General features: G+C 40.3%; 1 protein-coding gene across 3 annotated transcripts in view; it reads right to left on the reverse strand.

Moving 5' to 3' along the window:
- Positions 1-21613, reverse strand: part of arhgap22a (Rho GTPase activating protein 22a) — a 38362-nt gene that overhangs the window by 11541 nt on the left and 5208 nt on the right. For 2 of the 3 annotated variants that reach the window (XM_072678010.1, XM_072678009.1), the window contains exons 2-4: positions 21453-21565; positions 16218-16417; positions 14277-14364 (exon numbers count right to left, since the gene is read on the reverse strand). In XM_072678010.1, coding sequence (XP_072534111.1) covers positions 14277-14364; positions 16218-16417; positions 21453-21501 — 337 coding nt within the window. In that variant the 5' untranslated portion in view covers positions 21502-21565. Of the gene's footprint in view, positions 1-14276; positions 14365-16217; positions 16418-20031; positions 20191-21452; positions 21566-21613 lie in introns of those variants that run through there. The other variant, XM_072678011.1, reaches the window with a different exon arrangement.

Here is a 21613-nt window from a genome sequence, read left to right on the forward strand (position 1 = left end):
GTTGTAAGTATGACATCATTCACAGACATGCACATCAGACAAAAGACTGAAGATTGAAAAATTGAGATTTAGTTTTAGAAACGGACACAAAACAGATGAATGTCCACAACAACGGTTCTGTGGTCAACAGTGGGTAAGCCTGTTTTAACAGGCTACTCTTCTGCTTCAGATTTTTTTACTGAGTGTCAATCATTAGAAAGCATGGAAGGTAACATTTCTGTGATTTTATTCATATTTATATATTTATTATGTGTTTTGAGAGACCCCTGTTCTAATTCAACTCACCCCTCATATATGACACATATATATCCGTATATCCATAAGTATCTTCCTAAGAGACCAGAGGCCTGGAATAATCTGGCTATTGTCAGCTAGTGATGGGCCTGTGCGAGATGACACACATACAGCTCCCTGAGGACGCTGCAGTCTGGCCCTGCCCTGCTCTGTCTGTGGGGCTAACTGAATGGGTAGAGGTAGAGGGAGTGGAAGGTGCAGTAGCAGAGCTTTCAGCCCTACAGCATACAGCCTTCTTCTTTCTTGTAAAGATGTGGGGGTCCAAGAGATACTGGATGGAGCCCCACCAGCACGCCAATACACCCCGACCTGTCATAGAGGTGTAAGAAGAATAAACTGCTTAAATCTGCACAAAAGCTGTTGGTAAATACACACTAATTAAACATATATGAACATTTAATTTGTTTTCTGTGGGTTCTGTCATTGCTTTGTGGCCAGTTAAAATTCTGATACTATTCCTGAATATTCCAAAACCTACCCTCTTTTCTAATCTCATCACTACATTATAACCATTGCTATCCACTAATATCTCAGTTAGGCTTTTAGTTCTTTTGCAGCACATTGCTATTTCTTGTATATAGCTACAAGAAAAAGCAAGTGAATTATTTGGATATACCTGGATTTCTAAATTGTTTAGTAAAGAAACATGGTCTGATTATTATCTAGTTCAAATCTAGATTTTACACCCAAGCAGTCATGTCTTTTAATCTGCACACTGAGTAAACATTAACAGTGCAGGCTAGAAAACGTAAGTGAATCCTTGAATTTAATAATCTGTAGATCCCCCTTTAGAAGCAATTGCCTTGCCATTCCAAAGCACAAATCTTCTTCTTTTTAAACACATTTTTTAGTTGAATTACATCATGGACAGCCGCTCCTATATTCTCGTGTAACATATTTTGATACACCTTTGATGCGATTAATTGTTCCCTCTATGAATGCAAGGCTTCCAGCCCCTAATGCAGCAATGCAGCCCCAAACCACAAAGCTCCCTTCATCATGCATCACAGCTGGGATGAGGTTTTGGTGCTGTTGTGCAGTGTTTTTTTCCACCAAACATAGTGCTGTGCATTTGTGCTTTTTCTCCACACTTGGACACTTTGTCAAAATGTGGATTCATGTACACCCAGGTCTTAAGCAACGCTTTTTTTTTTTTTTGCCATAATATGTCTTCTGCAGTCTTCCAAGAGCTGTTTGCATTGAGAAATGGTGCACACTAACCAATCTTTTTTCTGAAGAACAGATTGGTCTCCACGTAACTAGGATTTGTGTGCCTTTATTTAAAGAGCAAATCATCTGTGAAACGCACACTTCCAATCTCATCTTCTTAACCGAAACTCCTTTTGGAGAAGTTATTAACCGAGAGGTTCACTTACTTTTTGTAGTCTGCACTGTGGATGTTTACTCAGTGTGCTAAATCAAAGACATGAACAGTACAACTGTGTGTGTTTATTTAATTAGATTGTATTTGTCTATCATTGTGACTCAGAAAATGTTCAGACCACATTTTATTAGTAATTAAGGCTGGAATCTAGGCCAGGAAAAAATAAGGGTTCAATTACTTTTTCCAGCAAGTGAACATGTTTTAAGGTCCAACGTTATGATATATATAAATGATATAAAATATTGCTAGTGTCGCAAATATTGCCAGTGTCATATGCTAACCTTATGATAACCTTCATTTAAATGTAAATCTTACATTGTGTACGTGTTTCATGATGAATAGACCATTAGAAATGCTCCAAAAATTACTTGGAATATTTTTCCACTGACAGTTTAGAATTTTTTTTCTCCTGTGAAGTGACTTATCTGGAGATCTGGAGGTTTTGGCATGACTGTCACAATATGCTGGTAAGGTTTTCCATTGACTTCTTTGTGCAAGTTGTATCTAAGCTGTCATATATAATTATGTTAAAAGAAAAGTACATTTCTGGCTACACTATTATATGCATTAGCTTTTTCATTTAGTAATTTTTTTTTTTCATTTCTTAAATGACAGCCTGGTCATCTAAAGCTGTTCTAGTGCTGGGGCTGACAAACTAGATCATCATTCACTTGCATTTTGTATTGCGTGCAGTATTCAGAGTTAAAAACAGAAATGCGCTGTAACTTGAAAATAAGAGAACAAACTTCTGCAAATTTCACAAATTACTATTACTTGTTTACGATGGGAAAATGACTGCCTCATTGTTCATTCAGGTTAACTGCATATGGTTCCTAGAACAGTGTAAACTCCAGTCGTTATGTTCAACTGAACAAATGCATTCATATAATTAACTTCTGAGCAATTCACAGTGGGTGTTGATACATGGTCATGAAGGCTGCCCATCTGGGTCAGCACTTTCACTGTCCACACAACCGCCTGGCCTCACATGTCTCTTGGGCAGCAATGAGCAGCCAACCCCCAAACTTGATCACTCTCTACTTCCACCAGAGCAAAGACAGGCTCCATATCTGCCCTGAACACCAGTGTGGAGTTCCCCCTGTTTCAGAAAGCCATGGCTGACCATGTGTGCAGCTCAGCCCTAGGCCAAAACAGCTAACACCCAAAGACCACCAGTTTCCCAGCACGCATGCATGAATTGTGCGTCCTCAGTGGACAATGCTTTTACTATGACAGCCAGCATTTTTCCCGTATGATGGAAGGTCATGGCTATGGACTGTTTATAAGAAGGAGGCCAAGGCTGTGATGTGCATTTTTAACATTCCGGGGGTGGTGAGCACTAAACAATGTCAAGACTCTCTGCCCATCATTTAATATATGATGCATTGTTGGGTACAAAACAGATCTGTACACGGAGAATTGTTCTCTGGAGCAGGACCAAGTATTTACAGTGTGCTCTGGGAGATGTTACCATGTCTCATTCAAAGAATGCTATTAAACTTTAAAATTTCCAGAAAAAAGGAATGTCTAAATATTACTAGACATATTAGTTTAGACATAACAAAATCATTATATCAGAATTTATGATTTGTAATATTTCCCTCCATTTTCACTGGCTCAAACGTAAGCAGTTTGATGGCAAGGTGTAGCTTATTCCCTCATTATTTTAAAGTAAGATTAAGGAGATAAAAGGTTTGGAATTTTTTCCAAGCGTTTAATTTGCATTTGATAGTTTTACATGGGAGTTCTCAATATACAGTCTAAAACATTATCATGCAAGTGTATGAGGCCATCATTAGGCAATGAACAAATCTATCAGTCAGATAGCATAAACCCCAGGAGTGGCTAGATCAAAATTTGGTAGATCAAAAAAGGAAAGCACCAGCAAGCCTTGTAACACCAACTATCAAGCCAAGGACACTCCTGCAGGGGTAGGTGTATCATTGCCAAGGTCTACAATCATGAGATACCTTAATAAATGTAAATACAGAGGTTTGCCTTAAGATGCAAACCAGTGGTAACACCAAATAACTGATCATGCTAGGAAATATCTAAAAAAAAGCCTTTCCAGTTATGGATTCTTTGAACATATGAAACCAAGATTAACTTAGATCAGAAGAGAAAAGTATGGAGAAAGAAAAAAGCGCTCATGATCTAAAGCATACCAAACAATCTGTCAAACGTGGTGGAGGTAGTGTTAAGGCATGGGCATGAATGGCTGATAATGGAACTGAGGCACTGGTGTTAACCAAAGATATGACTTCCAACAGAAGTTGCAGGATGAATTCTGAAAAGCACTGATTAAGATTCTGTCAAACGTTTACAGTAGGATGGCGTTTCACAGTACAGATGGATATTGACCCAAAAAATACACTGAAAGCAACCTAAGAGCTTTTAATGCAACAAAATGCAATGTCAGTCTTTTAACCTCAACTCAATTGAGCATGCTTTTCACTTATTAAAGATATTAAGGCCCACAAACAAGCAGCAACTGAAGACAGATGAGGCAAAGTTCCGGCATCTTAACAGAGAAAATGCAACATTTGGTGATGTCTATGGGTTCCAGACTTCAGGCAGTCTATGACTATAAATGATTTGTACTCAATCATTTAAAATAAACCTCATATTTATGTTAGGCTGTTTAATTCCTTGAGCCTGTGAAAATGGAGTACAAAATGGTTGTAATTCATGAATGGTTAATGCAATATTTGTCTTAAACCCTTCATGTTGAAGCTGAAAGTCACTTTAATCACATGTTGAGTTGACAAAGTTACAAAAAGGTGTATTACAAAAATGACAAGCAAGCACAGAAAATATTTAATTGCTGCTTCAATTGCTGCAAACAGAACACTAATTGCCAATGCCATTACATCAGCTAACAGATGTCGGAGATGGCTAGCATCGTGTTGAGTAATGGGAAGAGATAGACGGCCATCCTTGCCATGCTGAGTCCAATTATACTCTCTTGGGCTCCCAGTCATGGACTGATGTTAGAAATATTAAGAAGACTGCAATGGAAATACATATGGAATTCAAGTGCATTCAACTGATGAGTAACCACAAAATATTCCCATTAAAGAATGTATTTTAAGACAGTGGACATTTCTCAGCAGATTAATTCATTACACCACTCTGACATTCTTAGTGTGAGACTACACAGAGTGTATGAAGACTTATGAAGATTCAATCAAAAGCTCCCGGATACCCCCCCCCAATACTAACACATACAGCACACAGAGGGAGGTAGAGAGAGGCCTGAGGCAGAGGGTGTGGTTTGGCCAGTGGTGAGAGTGGACTGGGAGGACATCCAGCACTCTGGGCCTGAGGCTTAAAGATGAAAAGCATTATCTTAGATGCAGCTCACCGCAGACACACAGGCTTTGAAGAGGTGGAACTCTGCCTTTGCCTCCTCACACTCCGGAGACTTCCAGATGAGAAATGTGAATCTAGATCAAACCAGTGATTTGAAAGGGAGTGATTTTAATTTCCTCAAGTCTTTATCAAACTCCTGCACCCTTTGAGAGAACGAAACTCGAACATGAAATTAATCATAAACTCAAAGTTATCAGTAGACAGTGTATGAATGTGTGGTGTAGGAGGCGGGTCTGGTGTTCCAATTAGAAAGCAGTATATCTGAGCTATTGACCTGCTGAAGAGTAACTTACGTACATCAAAACACTTACTAGCACTACAAGTAAAGTGAATTGTATATGCCTCGAGTTCATTTATAGTAGTTTGAGAAACGTATGTAACTGCAGAGGGTAGTAAAACTAAAAAACCCAGAGAACTTGGGGTGGAGCTATTGGTGGCTTCTGTTTTGCGTAGAAGTTGTAAAGCAATAGGGATGAGACGGGAGGTGGTGGGTGCAAAGATTTTGTCACAATTTTTGTTTTTTCACAAGAAGACAGTGAAGTAGAAGAGCAGTTACACAAGAGGACAGAGAGTCTGCCAAAAAGCTTTAAGCCTATCTTACTCACAACTGGCCACTATTTATTTTCTCCACTGCCTTGCACTGATATAAGCAAACATTCAGCTTCTATATCATCACTGTCCGATGAAAAACATGTATCTGCAAAATAGTGATGTTACAGGAGAAGGCAAAAATGTGCTCAACTTTGAATGGAAGTCAATGTAAAGTAAGAGTTTATTAGAGCATAAGAGTTAGAGTAATTTAGAGCATTTATATTGGTCTATTTACCCATAATTAAAAAAAAATGATGGGTATTATTAAACAGCAGCTATACATTTATATATTACTATTATGAATATATATATATATATATATATATATATATATATATATATATATATATATATATATATATATATATAATTTTTTTATTTTTATTTATTTTATTTTTTTTCCCTTCAACATTCTGATTCACAGCCTGACAGTTGGAGGTTTTCTCCCTGCAACTCCAAGAAGCAGGCAGATGTAGATGCTCTGTGGTCATAAGTCTCTCCCTCTCTTTTTTTTAGATTCTTACTACTTCAATTCACTTTACATCAGCTGGACCCTGTGTCCTGCATCTGACTACCATCATTACTACCACTACTGTGTGGTTCCAGCTCTCTCGCATTCTTATACTCTCACACACACACACTGATCTTATGTCAGGAGTCAGGTGATAAATGTAATTATGTACATACCATATATATCCTTGCTGTCACCTAAAAACACTGCATCTCAATTTTTTTGTTTTCACTTCTTGACACAATTTTAACTTGAAGGTTGTTCTTTACCTTGTTTCATAATTTAATGAGAAATGGACCAATATAAATGCTCTAAAATGACTTGGAATTAATTATGGTTACTGAAAAATAAAAATAAAAAGTTTTTTTTTTTTAACCCATTTTGGAGATAAAAGGTTTATACTTTGTTACCATATTACTGAGTAGAAAATCTCCATTTATTTGGATATTCCCCAATATATTGTCAAATACTCAAATTATTACAATCTAGTTTTGGGTTGAGGACCATCCAAATACAGTGCTACTGGATTGTGTAAACCTGGTCCTAAAACTCTATCAGGGCATAGTTTTGCTCTGTATTGGAAAAAAAATCATGACGCTATTATTAAAGACAAACTACAACATCAGGACCATTTTTCTGTTTGAAATGTGCTCTGTTATGCCCAGCTATTAGAAGAAAGCAGAGCACAGTTTAAACACAAGTCAGCTATTTCTGTCCAGGTACTCAAATAATCACAGGAACACGGTGAGGCTTTTATTTGTTATTGCGTGCTGACGTTTGTGCACACAATCAAGCAGAAAAAAGATCTACTCAGTATTACAGTAAATCTATGCTGTAGTCAGATGTGCCATCAGACTGAGAGCTCATCTCAGAAAAGACTATTGTCAGATTAACCGACCATTCAAAAGCCCTCAACACAAATAAAAAATTGTGCACAGCAGTAATCCATGATAATCAGTGGGAGATGGTTAGCATGGATTTCTGTGATGATCAGAAAAGACTAAAAGTTTGAAAAACATACTTACTTGTAGCTGCAAAAATATACAAACAAACGTCACACACCAAACGCTTGTCTTGTATGACTGAGTACATTTGGGGTAAGAGTGTGAATTTTGTAAAGCTTATTTTTAACAAACTCTTATTTTAAAGTGTAAAAAAAAAAAAAAAAAAAAAAAAAAAATCCAATGCTATCTCATGTTTACTATATTACTATGGTGAGGTGTCTGGGTTTTTTCATCTGCTTTCAGAGGCTTCCCCTTTGCATTGTGGTCATCAGATATCCAGACTGAAAAGTGCAAACTCAGCAGTGCTTCACTTCTGCATGGAGACTGTCAGGTTACCTCAGAAAGCCACACTCTCACAGCTCAGATAACACTCAGAAAAGGAGCCGCAGGAAAAAGTCGTAACTCTAGCAGCTACACAACAATTACTTACTTTACCTCCAATATAGTGCCAACCCCCTGCAGTGGCTCCAGGCATGTCTTTGCTTCACAGAGCGCTGATGTTACTTGCTGGCAATAACTTTATTGGACGTGTCTATGTGGTATAATGCAACAAGACTCTACACGGTGTACACTGTAGAGCGTGGCTGTCATTAAAAGAAACCTTCGATCAGAAAGGCTGATGTTGTTGAAAGAAAATAAAAATAAAAATGAACGGCCACTGATCAGCATAATGCAAATAACATTTGTTGCTAACTTGCTGTCAGAAGTTTTAGGTCACACTATATTTGGTCATTTCTCTAACCCCCTGTTCCTGGAGTACCCTCTGCCTTCACATTTATTAAGAGCAGGACAACACAAACATTTTGTCGCTGCATTTTTATTTTTTATATTTGTCACTTTGTAATAATGTGAATCTTACATTGTGTCAAAATTGATTCATGATGACCAATAAAATGCTCAAAAATGACCTGAAAAAAAATCTTTACTTTGACTTTTTTGAAAGTTATGAAGTTTTTTTTGTAAAGTTCCAGTTTTGCAGATGCAAGGTTCTGGAGTAATATCAATGATATGCAGAACAGGATGTACTCCTGGGTTGAAAACCTGTGCTTTAATTCTTTATATTCTTACTTATTTATTATTATTAATCACTCAGTTACCTTTAGGGGTGTAAGAAAATTTCAATATATCAAAGTATTGTGATATGTTTTGCAATACTATATTGATTCGCAAAAACACTGATATTGATGATATTTCATTACTGCTTTACATGCAAAGATGGTGGCAGACAGTAATTTATTTTTTATTGTGTTTACGACGACCGCTGTTCTTTTCTTTAACTCCATCATTTTATACAAATGATGGTGTGTGATATTAAACTATAGCTCGTATTTTGGAGCATTTGAGTGTTGTATGTTTTATGTTGTACAATACCTGAGGTTTGGATGACCGTATCGGTGCCTGCATGACATGCATGACAAAACTAAAGGAAAAAAAAACAGGATTTCACGTTTTAAAAAATGTTAATGACATGGTGCATTCGGGCAAGTCTAAACGCAATATATCATCTTACTTACATTATCGCAATATATGGAATCATGTCCTCTGTATAGTGATATGTAATGTATCACCGGGTCATTGCCAATACAAATCCATTGTAGCTACTAAGAAATGTACAAAGCTTGATTCTGCAACTGGATTGTGGGCCTTCAGCTGGGTCCTTCAAGGGATAAGGGTTCTGGTTCAAAAAGAGTCAGATCACAGAGTCACAGGCTAGCTATTCTGACTTTGTTTATTTACTCCTAAACACAGATTCCCCACTCTGCTTAAAGAGATGTGTACATCATTTCCTCAAGAATAAAATACATGTCAAACCCAAACTTTGCCTTTACTTTTACTTTTGGCAGCAAATGTACTTCATTCATCTGGAAATAACGTCCACACTGAAATCAGGTCCACGCATCACTTTGATTTGATTCGGGTGTGCAGGTGAGCGAGTGGGAAGGAAAGGGTTAAAGTGGCAGGGACAGATCAGAGAGCAGCAGAAATGCAGAAACACCTTTCAGCACACTTCATGTCAAATTACAGGGGCACACTCATGCAAGACTGTCTCTTCACCAGCCCTTGGTGCTCCTTACAACGCGTTCCAAAAATACATGTAAAATGGCTTGCGCGCTGAAGCCGCAGCTTCCTGGATTTTTTTTTTTTTATGCATTTGCCGGTCCAGATGTTACAGCCTTTACCACCAGCAGCACTTCCCAGAACTTAGAGACTTCCAGCAAAACGACCTACACCAGCTGCAGCTAGCCAGAAACTCCTGCAAATCCCAACAAAGTGCTGCCATTTTCACAGTGGAACAGTGCATCTCCTGCTCCTGTGCCAGACTCTCTCTCTCTCTTTCTCTCTCTCTCTCTCTCTCTCTTTCTCTTTCAGATAAAGGCACAGGATAGAGGACAGAAGCTTGTGTAAAGAAAGTGGGGTTGCTTACCCTTCGGCTGAGCAGCGTGGTGCTCCTGCAGCCTGCAGCAGCCAAGCCCCATGTCGGCACACAGCGGCTACACAAATGCCATGCCAGTTCCACCCATGGCCCGCCCAGAAGGTGAATCCTTTACACAGGTATGTGCCAGGGGCACTCGATAGCAGGAGAGAGAGAGGGAGAGAGAGGGAGAGAGAGGGAGGCAGAGAGAGAAAGATAGAGGGAGAGAGAGAGAGAGAGAAAGAAAAAAAGAAAGACTGAGGGAAGAGAGAGAGAGAGAGAGAGAGAGAGAGAGAGAGAGAGAGAACATGTGCCAAAGAACCCCAGAGTAGCAGCATTACATCCGGAAAACCCGAAAAACAAGTCTTTGATTTGCTTCATCCATTCATTCATTCAAAAAAGTTGTTTTTTTCTTCTTTTTCTCCTCTTCCTTGTCTTTTTTCCCTGCCCCCTGCTCCTGCACACACACACACACATATACTCTCGCACAGCCCCTCCAGACTGGGAGTGGAGATTTGGCCTGCCCTCACTCACCCTCATGAGACACGCCACCACCAAGCTCATCTTTGCCAAACACTGCGAACATCCCCCAAACACAAACAGACCCAGCTAATCAATCTGTGTGTGTGTGAGAGAGAGAGAGAGAGAGTGTGTGTGTGTGTGTGTGTGTGTGTGTGTGTGTGTGTGTGTGTTTGCTCGGTGCAGAAGTAAAACGTGACTTCACATGGGGGTGGGTTAACATTTCCACAAGCCTGACGCACGTATCCCTGCATGTCGCCCGGATCTTTTTCCCTTATTAAACTCCAGTGCTTATTAATTAAGCTCTCCCCCTCTTTGAAGACATTTTTTGGAGACCACACGGCGATTGTGTGTTACACAGATGCTTTTATTGCTCAGCCCCGGGGGGATGGGTTTGGGGGCCAGCGTCTGAGCTCACAATGTACAGTAAAGCACTCGTTGCAGAGCAGACGTGAGCTTTCTTTAGATGACTGCCGGCCACAGGCACATGCTCAGCGCAGACCTCCACTGTGCAGCCCCACTCCAGTCACTGCTCCTGCCTTTGTGTCAGGAACAGGCATAAATGGAGCCATTGTTCAAGTGGCTGACATCTATCTGCATGCCAAATGAAAAGAGCCGGACATTTAAACATGAAGTGATATTGCACTAAACAGGCCTAAACCGGGCTGTTGTCCAGCTCTTTTGTGTTTAACCTTGGTTTTTTACAGTACTGTCTGTACAGAACAAGCACAATAGCGGAAGAGAAGAGCTTTGATTACAAGTAATTGATGATTTTGAATCATCTTCTTGTATTTACAAAAAGGATCGAGTCAAAACACTCCTAATGTTTAAGCAACTGCCCACTGCTTTTATAGATGTGTTTTGAACAGATTTTCTTTTCTAAGCACAAGGAAACAAGCAGCTCTAAGTGGGAAATGCTGAAAAAAAATTCCTTTACTTTAAAATGCTTTTATATCTTTTATATATAATATAATATAAAATATTATAATGTTAAATGCAGGTTTAAGTATGGGTTTTGGCTGGGGCATGACATTACAATGACTTTTACAATACAACTGCAAGCAAAACTGCAAAACACCATGCAGTATGTCAAAGCACTTCGTTATCACCTCTTGGACTGCAGTGCATCTAAATGTAAAAGGCTGAACTACTCCCTCTCATCAAGCAGCACTAGCATTTCATTCTCAGGAGAAATATCTGCTCAGACTTTCTATTTGCCTTGCCTTTTACTGCATCAAAGCCCTTTATGGGAGGAGAACACAGACAAGAGCTCATCTGGCCTTAGATAATCCGGGATAAAAGACCACCAAGAAGCACAGGATCCACCCGTGTGTCCACCCTAAGGCGCAAGTCACTGTATGCTATGACACAGCACTTGGCTGACTCAGTACAAAACTTTCCCAGTTAATGACAAAATGTAAGGCTCAGCACATTTGCGTCATTAAAAGAGACTTTCACACTCAACATAATCCACTCTTACAGACCAGCCTCCACTGTGTTTGGACACTGACAGGTATACAAATGTAGCTTCCAAGATCACAGAATGCAATAAGAAATATATACAATATATCAACCACCAACTACATACACTCTTTATAACAACAGTGCTCATATGTTGAGCCCAAAGTCTTATGAAACACAGTAAGACACACATTTAGGTACACTGAGCAATACCATTTTGGTATTAATGTTTTGCAACATAGTAACAATAATACCACACTGTTCTCATTTTCCATCACATATCTAACTGCTCAGTATTGTTTATTTTACTCCATTATTGGATACACATCATTATGTTGGATAACTAAAGTGTGGTGAAATTTTGTGAAATTCCCTGTATTTCTTGGCCGAGATAACATGCCAGACAGGGGTTATGAGTTGAAAACCTGTGCTTTTACACAATTTAAACTCTAAATAACTAAATAAATGTAATATACATAGTTTTGAGTTTGGGAAACTGGGCTGTGAGGCAAATTACTTGGAATAAATCTTTTTACACTGACTTCCATTTAGGTTAGGAAGGTTTTTTTTCCTCTTCTTTTTGTGTGACAATAACAGTAACTCAATCTGGGAATCTACTGCTATACTGCAGTCACACAGCTCTGGTCACAAGTGAGCAGGACTGGCAGTTTTTTAGATTTAAAGCCTGTAGGCTGTGGGATATAGCACCAGCTTGTGATATTTGCTTGGTGTAAATGAAAGAATTCCCTCATCAGCAGGTTACAAAAAAAAAGGGGGGGAGCGTTTTACATCAATCCACATGTTGCTAGGCACAGAAATCAAGCATCCCAATAAACAGGCAAAACACTACATGTTTTGCCACAGCATGCCAAGAGACTATAGATCTGCATGCAGTGAAAGGCTACATAAGAACACAGTGACCAGTTCAGACCTGACAAAATGACAGAATAATGACAGTATACAGTGTAGTGATCTACAGTAAATGGCTACAGTCAGTCAGTTATGTGTGTAAAAGGTTATCAGAGACAGAAGGGTTGTCACAGATAGAGCTGCCTGCAAGACTGTTCTCTGACCATGAATGAAGACTGTAACAGTTAACCTTGAGCTCCAACATTCTGAAAACATTTCTTAGCTTTATCAGCATACCGGTCCCTCCCCAACTATCTGCACCCTTGAGAAAGATGAGCAGAAACTTGTTCATTATCTTACATGTAAATTTAACTTTTTTACTGAGTTAAATCTGTTTATGACTAAAATGCCTTGGGCCAGGACTTGATTTGTCTAACTTCAATACATAACCAGGTTTTACAATGATAACTGAAATCCAAATGAGCAGGAAAACCCTAGGAAACAAATAGAGACTTGCACTAGGCGAATAGCTAATGCTAGCCAACACTAGCTTTTACCATCCCTTCTTCTCTGGAGCTAAACATCTGAAAGAAAAGCCAAAACCATCTCGGTAAGAGGACACAATGAAAGAACAGCAAAAAAAAAAAAAAAAAAAAAAAAAAAAAAAAGTATATATATATATATATATATAGAGAGAGAGATAGATAGATATATAGATACACACACACACACACACACACACACACACAGTGTTAAAACTAACATATGATATGAGGTATCTAAAAGCTTTGTGCCGTGAACCAGCAAATAGAAAGCGATATAACAGGGTTGTAAATAACTTTGTAATACAACGTACAAGCAGTTTTGCTCCAACCAAAGCCACATATGCACTATTAGAACAACTTAAACTACTTAATAAATGCACCTTGAAACACAGCCTCAGCCACACCTTGAAACACAGCCTCAGCATTTATTTTGGTCAAAAAAGAGAAAATCTTACTAATATAAAAACATTCTAATGCTGTCTAAACCTGTGATTGACCATTTAATGTAAACGATCACAGCTCGCCCTAGATTCAACTAGATTTAAGAGCCTCACTGAGTGCCTGTCATGTCAAACAGATGAGTCAAACTGTCGGGGGTTCCCAGGGTACTTAAACAGAGTGTGTTTCAACAGATACGACTCCATGGGAAAGTACTGCTGCGCACCTGTAGCTGGAGCACAGTGGATGATAGTGAACTGTTTACTTTGCCTTTTTCTCTCTTTTTTCTCATGTGGTTCAGGGCTAAACCAAAACTGCTGATAATATACAATGATTAGTCAATAGTGTATTTCAATTTCTACATCATTTCTATTTGACTAAACACAACTGTTTTGAAAAAAAAGTCAAGTTTCAGTGTAATATGATGTGCACACGTGACTCAAGTAAATTCTGTGCTGCTCAATTCCCAGCCAGGCTTACTGTTTTCAGTGCATCTGTTTATTCACAAATCAGCAACAGACTGACATTAAACCTCTAAACTTGAATGTAACTCGTATGACAAAGTCGATGCTTTGCTAGTTTGACTTTGTGTGGGGATAATATCTGTTGCTGTTACTAGGGAGAAGCTTTAGGTGTTGCCACAGCCACAAATGTCCTTCAGACAGCTTCCCAGCTCTTGCCAGAGGAAACCATGTGCCCTCTAGTGAATAGCAGCAGTAATGAGGAAACGGTCTATCATCTGCTACAATATACTGTCTCGTCTCAGCACACTGCCCTGACTGTGAGCTTGTTTCCCCCCAAATCCTCCTTGCTTGTATGAAAGGTGAGCTGGAGGGCGTTCAGCGAGCATTTCAAACAGCCCAGAAAGCTACTAAACTGCTGCATTCTCACTCACCTGGAACTATCTCAAAAAGATGCCGTCCAGGCTCGTCCGGATTGGCGGTCAGCTCATTGACTTGGCAGCCATGTAATGGGATACAGCCCTAGAAAAAAAAAAACACAGAATGCAAGACATGTTCAAGGTGAAAATGCATGAATACTGGAATATACTGACCTCCCCCATTGAAATGAAGTTTTATCTATTTAATTATTTGTGGAATTAATAGTTATTCTCTAGGGATTATTACAGATTAGTTCTCCATCAAGACATTGTAAATGGAAAATTGATTTTTGGTGGTAATTACTAAATGAGATACCCCTCAGGCATAAGCAGCTGATAAAAGGCGAGTGGGAGCACGGCTTGCCCTGTTATGTGTGAAGCTCTATTTTACGCTGTAATCAGCATTGCTGAGTCATGCACAATTAGACTAAACCACTTTCACATTATAAATTATGCACCTCCAGTACTGAACTCATCCTCAGAATTGAAGCCTTTACACAGCTACCCCACCAGCCACAGAGCCACGCTGCAGAATCTGCTTACTAAACCAAATTGCTGCACTGCTATTTAGCTGCAGCTAAATGAAATTTCAGCAGGTATGCAATGATAAGGCTAAACTACTGATTTATCCGCTTAACTGCTGGGCATGTTTTCCGCAGAAGAGATAGGATTTAGTCAGAGGTTAGTGGGTGTTGGCTCACACAAGCATTGCATGCATTTCAAGGCTCCAGGGGGAGTGCGGAGAGTGCTTGGAGATGGATGGGGTGGACGTATCAGGTCAGTTCACGGAGATGGAGACATGCTGTCTCATCCCCTCAGCCTGCAGCATTACTCCTCTGCAGGTCAAAGGTCAGTGGCTCTGCATCAGCTAAACACAGTGACTTACGACATTGTCGAGCAGGAGGGTCAGGCAGGCTGTTAACAAATTAGCTCGTCGTAGAGCGTGTGGTTGCCACGCCAGCACAATGGAAGCAGAGGGAAATGTGGTAATGCCCCCTAACACACTTCACAGCACATCATTTAGCTTTACATCCAGCACACTGAGCCTCCCAACAGCAGAACACTGGTACTCCACAGGCCAATAATGCCAGAGAAGAAAGAAGACTCTGGTGAGTGGTACAGAGCAATTGACACTCTACCTTCCCTAATAATCACCTAATACAGTCCATGCCACGACATCTCACTGGTGTCATCCTTGGTGGTTATTCTCGCTATAAGGTGGTGGTCATAATTATATATATGTCCAATGAAAATCATTTATCTCCAATTAACCTATGTGGTCTTGTTACATCCTCTACATCAGATACAAATGAACAAATGAATAAATTAATGAAGTGAATGAAACTAATGGGTGAAAGACACATGTTACAGCAGCAACTTTGCATCAATAAGCCACACACACCATGTACAGAGTTCTGAGAGATAAACAGTAAAACATTAGTTTGTTATCTCAGAATCAATGAAAGCACTGCTGCGAGGGACAACATATTGATTATGCAGGCTAAAGAGAGTGAGAAGACATAAGTAAAATAAGAGGTCAGTGGCTTTCCTGAGGCATGAATAAATACTAATATTAATCAAGCAGATAGAAAACTATTGTTTTTTGAGAGGTCATAAATGGCCACTTATCAGCATTCTTTTTTTTTTATCACAAAATTAATGGATTATAATGGAATATAAAGGATTAGGAATATATCCTGAAGAACCCAACAGTACATCTGTATTACTGCATTTAACACTCAAAGAACAAATTCCACATGTATATAGGAATATAGAAATATCATTTCTAATATAAGCTTGATTTGTTGCAATATTGTTGTAATATTTACACAACAGACATAATTTTGATTACATATTGTATGAATGTATGAAAGAAAAAAACTTTTTACTTTAATTTGGGATGTTTCAGAGACACATGTAATTGCTTAAGTTGCTTCAAAGATTCAGTCATTATACCTGTGGTTTGGTTTCTTCTTCATCTTTGTAGAAGTACAGCTGATCAGTACGCAGCACAAACCATCGCAGCTGCCAGTTCTTCATGATGCTGCGCTGTTTCTTCAGCCAGCCAGCCTTCACTGCCCTCTCCTGGAGGCCCGGGGAGGATGGCCGGCTGGAGCCCCGCGTCAGCTCTCCCATCACCATGCTCTTAGACCTGGCTGCATGCACAAACACACACAATCACATAGATCAGCGAGTCAGAAAACTGTAAACTGCTTTATTGCATTCAAATTCCCTTTATCAGCAAACAGGTGAACCTTTAGAGTCATCCATAATGCTGCCCATTTCTATACAATGCAAATAGGCTGATAAAATATTACAGAGCTGATACAAGCATTTTTTCCTTGCACCACTAACAAGAACAAGACATATCACACCCATCTTACATTTAGTCAGGCCTTCAAGCAATGAAGAGGACCACTATACAGTCCAATTCATAGGCTGTGCACTGAATCTCATAGTAAAAGTTGCAGTTAACTGTAAATCTTGACGTATTGTGGAAATAATACAACCGTTTGAGAGGCACATTTCAAATGCAAAAAGAGCAGCAGCAGAATTATGTGAGGCTACAGGGAGGGAGAAAAAAATCAATCAATCTTCCCCTGTCCATCTATCCCATCTCCTTCAGCTGAGAGAGGCAGGCTGAGGACATCAGCATTTGAGAGCAATATCAGGTTTCTCTTCTCCAGGCGCTTCTCTCCAGCGGACTCTGCCACACTCTCACTCTGTGCCTCTTTTCGTATTCGCAAAGTCACAATCGCTTCTTGTGGTCTCCGGTCATAATGGCCATTCCATTCCCCGAGTCCATTTGTCTAAAGGAGGACTGCAGACACTGCCAGAATCTCATTAAATCACTGTGGGTAATGGAAGTCTCATCAGTGTTAGTGTAGACCTCTCTGCCCAAGGGAAACCAGGAAGACGGGAGGTGGGGGAAGCAATCCGAAAATCACTCACTCCTTAAAACACCAAGCTTCAGGGACAGTCCCAGTGCTGTCTCTCCTCATTAGCAGAAAAAGTTAAAGCCAAAACCTGCCTGCCTGCCAGCCAGACATTCATTTCAAACATTCACAGGTTGCAAGAAGAAGCTGGATCACATGTTCTTCCATTTATCTGCTTGCCTGCTCATTGCCTGATGAGCTAAAAATAAGGCATGTCTGGTGAGGCCTATGCATATTTCATTGATGCTCATTTTAGGACTACGAGAATTCATTCTTTCTATCCATTCTGCCCCTTTGCTGCCTTTAATATGATATATATGAATATTTTATTTAAGGCATTAATTTAACAATTAATCTCTGCCTGCAGCGATCAAACACCTAGGACTAAAATAGTCCAGGAGTGCTATTACAGAAAAATCAGAGAGCAAGAGAGAGAGAGAGAGAGAGAGAGATAAAAAAAAGTTTGGAATGAAGCTCATCATCATTTCATGAGGACACCTTGAGGATGGCATGAGGAACAGCATGATAATGAATACTGCATGGCTCTGGGCTAAGCTCTGCTGTTGTTCCTCCTTCCCAGGAGCCAAGACATCCTGCCATTCCACATTAGCTCTAAATGGGCTTTGCAATCGTGCCGGGTCCGCTCTGGTCATGCTGCAGGAAAGGCTAATGCAAAAGAAAAATCAAGGGCCTCCTCATTCCACACAGGGGTATGGCCATGCCGGGAAATGCATGTGACTCATGCATTCTTTTTCTTCCAGCAGAGCCCTTGCAGAGGGAAGACACTCAAGGTGGTCCCGCTTTCACGACAGGTAGTAAATCTAATCTCAGGCATGTACATAAATATCTATCTGCCTTCTCCAGTAGTCCCTGTAATGATCTGCTGTGGAAGAGCCACAGGGGAAAACAAAGATGAGTGTTTCACGGATTGATCCGCAACCAAATGCATCAGCACATGGAATTGTTTCTGTTTGTAATTGCACTCATCCATGCTGGTTTTACAGAAATCGATCACGTAGCCCAAGCCTGTCTAAATGATATTATACCATGCCATTACAGCTCTTATAAAGACCAATTCAAAATTCACTTTTTCTTCAGTGTAAACCTTTCAAATATCTGTTTACTGAGCGACAAATCCTGCTGTCATTGCTGGCAGATGGAGCTGAGGTTATGCCTCATTAGCAGTGTGTGACAGCTCAAACATGACTCTGCTGCATATCAGACCGTGTACTCAATTATGAACAAACAAGCTTCTGGGAACACACCCACACTGAAAAAAGTGTTGCACTGAATTAGCTTGCTTCTTCCAAATTAATACTCAATAATTACTGACAAAACTATCATTTAAATCGCTAGTTCAAATGCTGCTAGCCATCGGCAGCCGGGGCCCAGAAAGAGCACAATTGGCCTTGCTCTCTCTAGGGTGGGTAGATGGTACTTTTACCCCGCATCACCCCAGTGCAAGGCTGGCTAGCATTGGGGTCTGCCCCTGGGAAAGCGTGTACACAGCATGGCGGAATGTGTGTGGGTTGGGTAATTGCTGGTCCAAATTGGGGAGAAAATGGGTTAAAATTCAGAAAAACAAAGAACTATAATTCAATAATTATAACCTGAAAAATAAGCCTTTTTAATGCAGCTGGAAATTCCATCCACATTTCAATTAAGTCATTCAATGCATTACATTTAGTAGAGCAAAGACCCACTATTTAGTCATGTAAAAACAAAGAGCTACAGTCTAACAGCTGATCCGTATTTCCGCATGGGGGAGCTCCAATTGAAACATATCTTTGTAGAACAAATGAGATGTGGCCTGGGCACTCCGCTCAGCATGTTAAAAATGTGCTTGCTGGAGTCTCTGACATGGCAGGTGAAGCCAGAACACTCATCAAAGGTGACATGCTCCATATGCAGGGTGGCAGAGGCAGAGGGAGGCAGCAAAGCAGCATGCTTCAGCTCCATTTGCCTGTATTATGTTCCACAGCAGGCAGCGGATCAATCCGCAAATAGCCTTTTACAGCCAGAAAGCATTAGTGCTGAAGTAGACAAGCAACCACGCCTGTAACCTGCATTCAGGAGCTGAAGACTCAGCATGGGACCATGCACTCTGTCTCTGTAAACTAAACCTGCCTTGCACTGTACCCTGCTCTGACTTGGGAGGGGTTTATCTTCATATTTTCAACTGTGTTTAACCACTGTGCGTCGAGTGATTATCCCACTCGTATACACACAGCTGTTAGCAGGCTTTTTACTGTCCTACTGTAGCCAAGTTTGACATTCAGCTGTTATGATTTATTGGGTGTGCGAGACTGTTAAAGCTGCAGTTCATCATAGAATGAAGAAAAATAGCATAGGTAATCTTTTTGCACAAAGTTTGGCTTAAAAAAACACATGCATGAAGAGTAAATACTTGTATGTTATTATGACATCATGAAATGGGCATATGTATAATGATTTTAAGTGTTTGTCATAACTGGATTCACTGCATGCACATCCTCTCCCATAGGACTGTTCCTCTCCACTTTCTCGGTGAAGCAAATAAAAGAAGTGACACGTAGCCGGGCACCACTTACACTAGCGTTCACATTTATCGAGTTGAAAAAGAGGTTACTAAGCAACCGGGCAGAGCTGTCCAGCCTGAGCCATGCAGGACCACTGTCTCCAGCATCTTTTCTGCTTTAAGAGATGAAAGCAGCGCTCTCAGCAGAAGCGGTGCAGGAGGAGTGCATTCAGGGAGTGCAGAGGCTGCTGCCACTGCTGAGGATGGGAGTGGATGGAGAGAAGCAGTGAGAGAAAGAGAGAGAGAGATAGAAAGAGAGGGGCAGTGCAGTGCTTACCTCTCCTCGTCTGCCTAATCTTGGGGCTTAGCATAGTGCTCATCGCTGGGCAGCGCTCTGGTCCATCCACATGTTTGGATCACCACTAGAGTCTCATCCACTGCCTCGCCCTGTTGCACCTTATCTTCCAGCTTTGGGCAGTATCCTGCCCTCCCTCTCTCTCTCTCTCTCTCTCTTCACTCTCTCCCTCCCTCTCCCTTACTCATGTCCCACTGGCCCACTGCTCTGAGCTGCGTGTTTCACAATCCCCGCCTACCCTCATTATGCAGACGCAGCTGGAGGAGAGGAACCTCATGTGCGCACACACACTCACACACGCATACACGCGCACACAGACTCAGACCCACCCTTACCCATCATGCATTATTTACCCCCCCACCACCCAAATGATTTCCACTCTGGCCCAGCCATTAAAGGCCTGGATGATTACTGTCAATAATTCAGTGGAGCAGAAACAGAAGGGTCTCTGCCATTTTTCCTCTCTCCTTCCTTCCTTTTAATTGGCTCTGTGGTCTATGGTTGCTGGTGTATGCATCTGCTGAGCTGGGTGTGGGCATGTCTCTGTGTGCGCATCCACGGAACTTCCCTGTCTCACACAATCTCAACGTATCTCTATTACTCACCACAACCAGGCTAAAATGTCACTTGCTAAAACTGTCTGGCAGGATTATGAATTAATTAGTGAGTGTCTTATAAACTATGATGTATTGCTTGGGTTTGGTGATTAAATCTTAGCATTGTAGCCACCTGCACTTCCCGCAGAAGAAACATTTTTAGTTCCATAAACTTTTTTAAAAGTAAAAGAGATAGCTATATGTATAAAGAACCCTCTAAACCATCTAAACTTAAAATAGCAGCTTCAAAATTACTGTCATTCTCCACTCACTTGTAATAGGCACAATAACGTCTCTATCATTGCTAATTCAGGCCCAGCACGCTGCTAACTGCTCCTTGTGACTTTGATGAAACAAGACAGGACAGCACTTGTGAGAACTGTAAAACGCTGTGTCTCTCGAATTATTATTATTATTATTATTAATTATTACTCTACAGCGACAGTCTGTATGTCTTCTTCAATTTACTGGATTTCCATATTAACTTTTGTTAAAATGCTTTTTTTATATTAAAATCTATTTTAAAACCAAAACTATCGCATCACTCAAACAATCCTTTGTGTCACTTTTTTGTTACGTTTACAAGTCAAGTCAAATTGCAATATGGAGAACATAAGACATGCATGCCGCAAATACTATAATGCAGCATAATGCAGCTTAAAGAATTGTGCAATCATGTGTCATTCATATGCATTACTCAACTGAGATTATTTCACATCATAATAGAGTGAAAATAGAGTAACAGAGTGAAAATAATCACATATTTAAATAAGGTTCTAAAATATAGGGGAAAACAATGATCTTTACCTAAAGGCCTCCTTTGCCTCTTCAGACGCAGAAACCTGGGGCCGTTCATGACTGGAATCGGTCCATCCTCACGCTCACTGAACACACACTGAATGGTAGACTCAGTGCAGGCACTGGAAAAAATGAACGATTAAGTAGTAGACCTCTTCTCCTTCTGCCCA

This window comes from Salminus brasiliensis, chromosome 4, assembly GCF_030463535.1.
Source record: "Salminus brasiliensis chromosome 4, fSalBra1.hap2, whole genome shotgun sequence".
Lineage (NCBI taxonomy): Eukaryota > Metazoa > Chordata > Actinopteri > Characiformes > Bryconidae > Salminus > Salminus brasiliensis.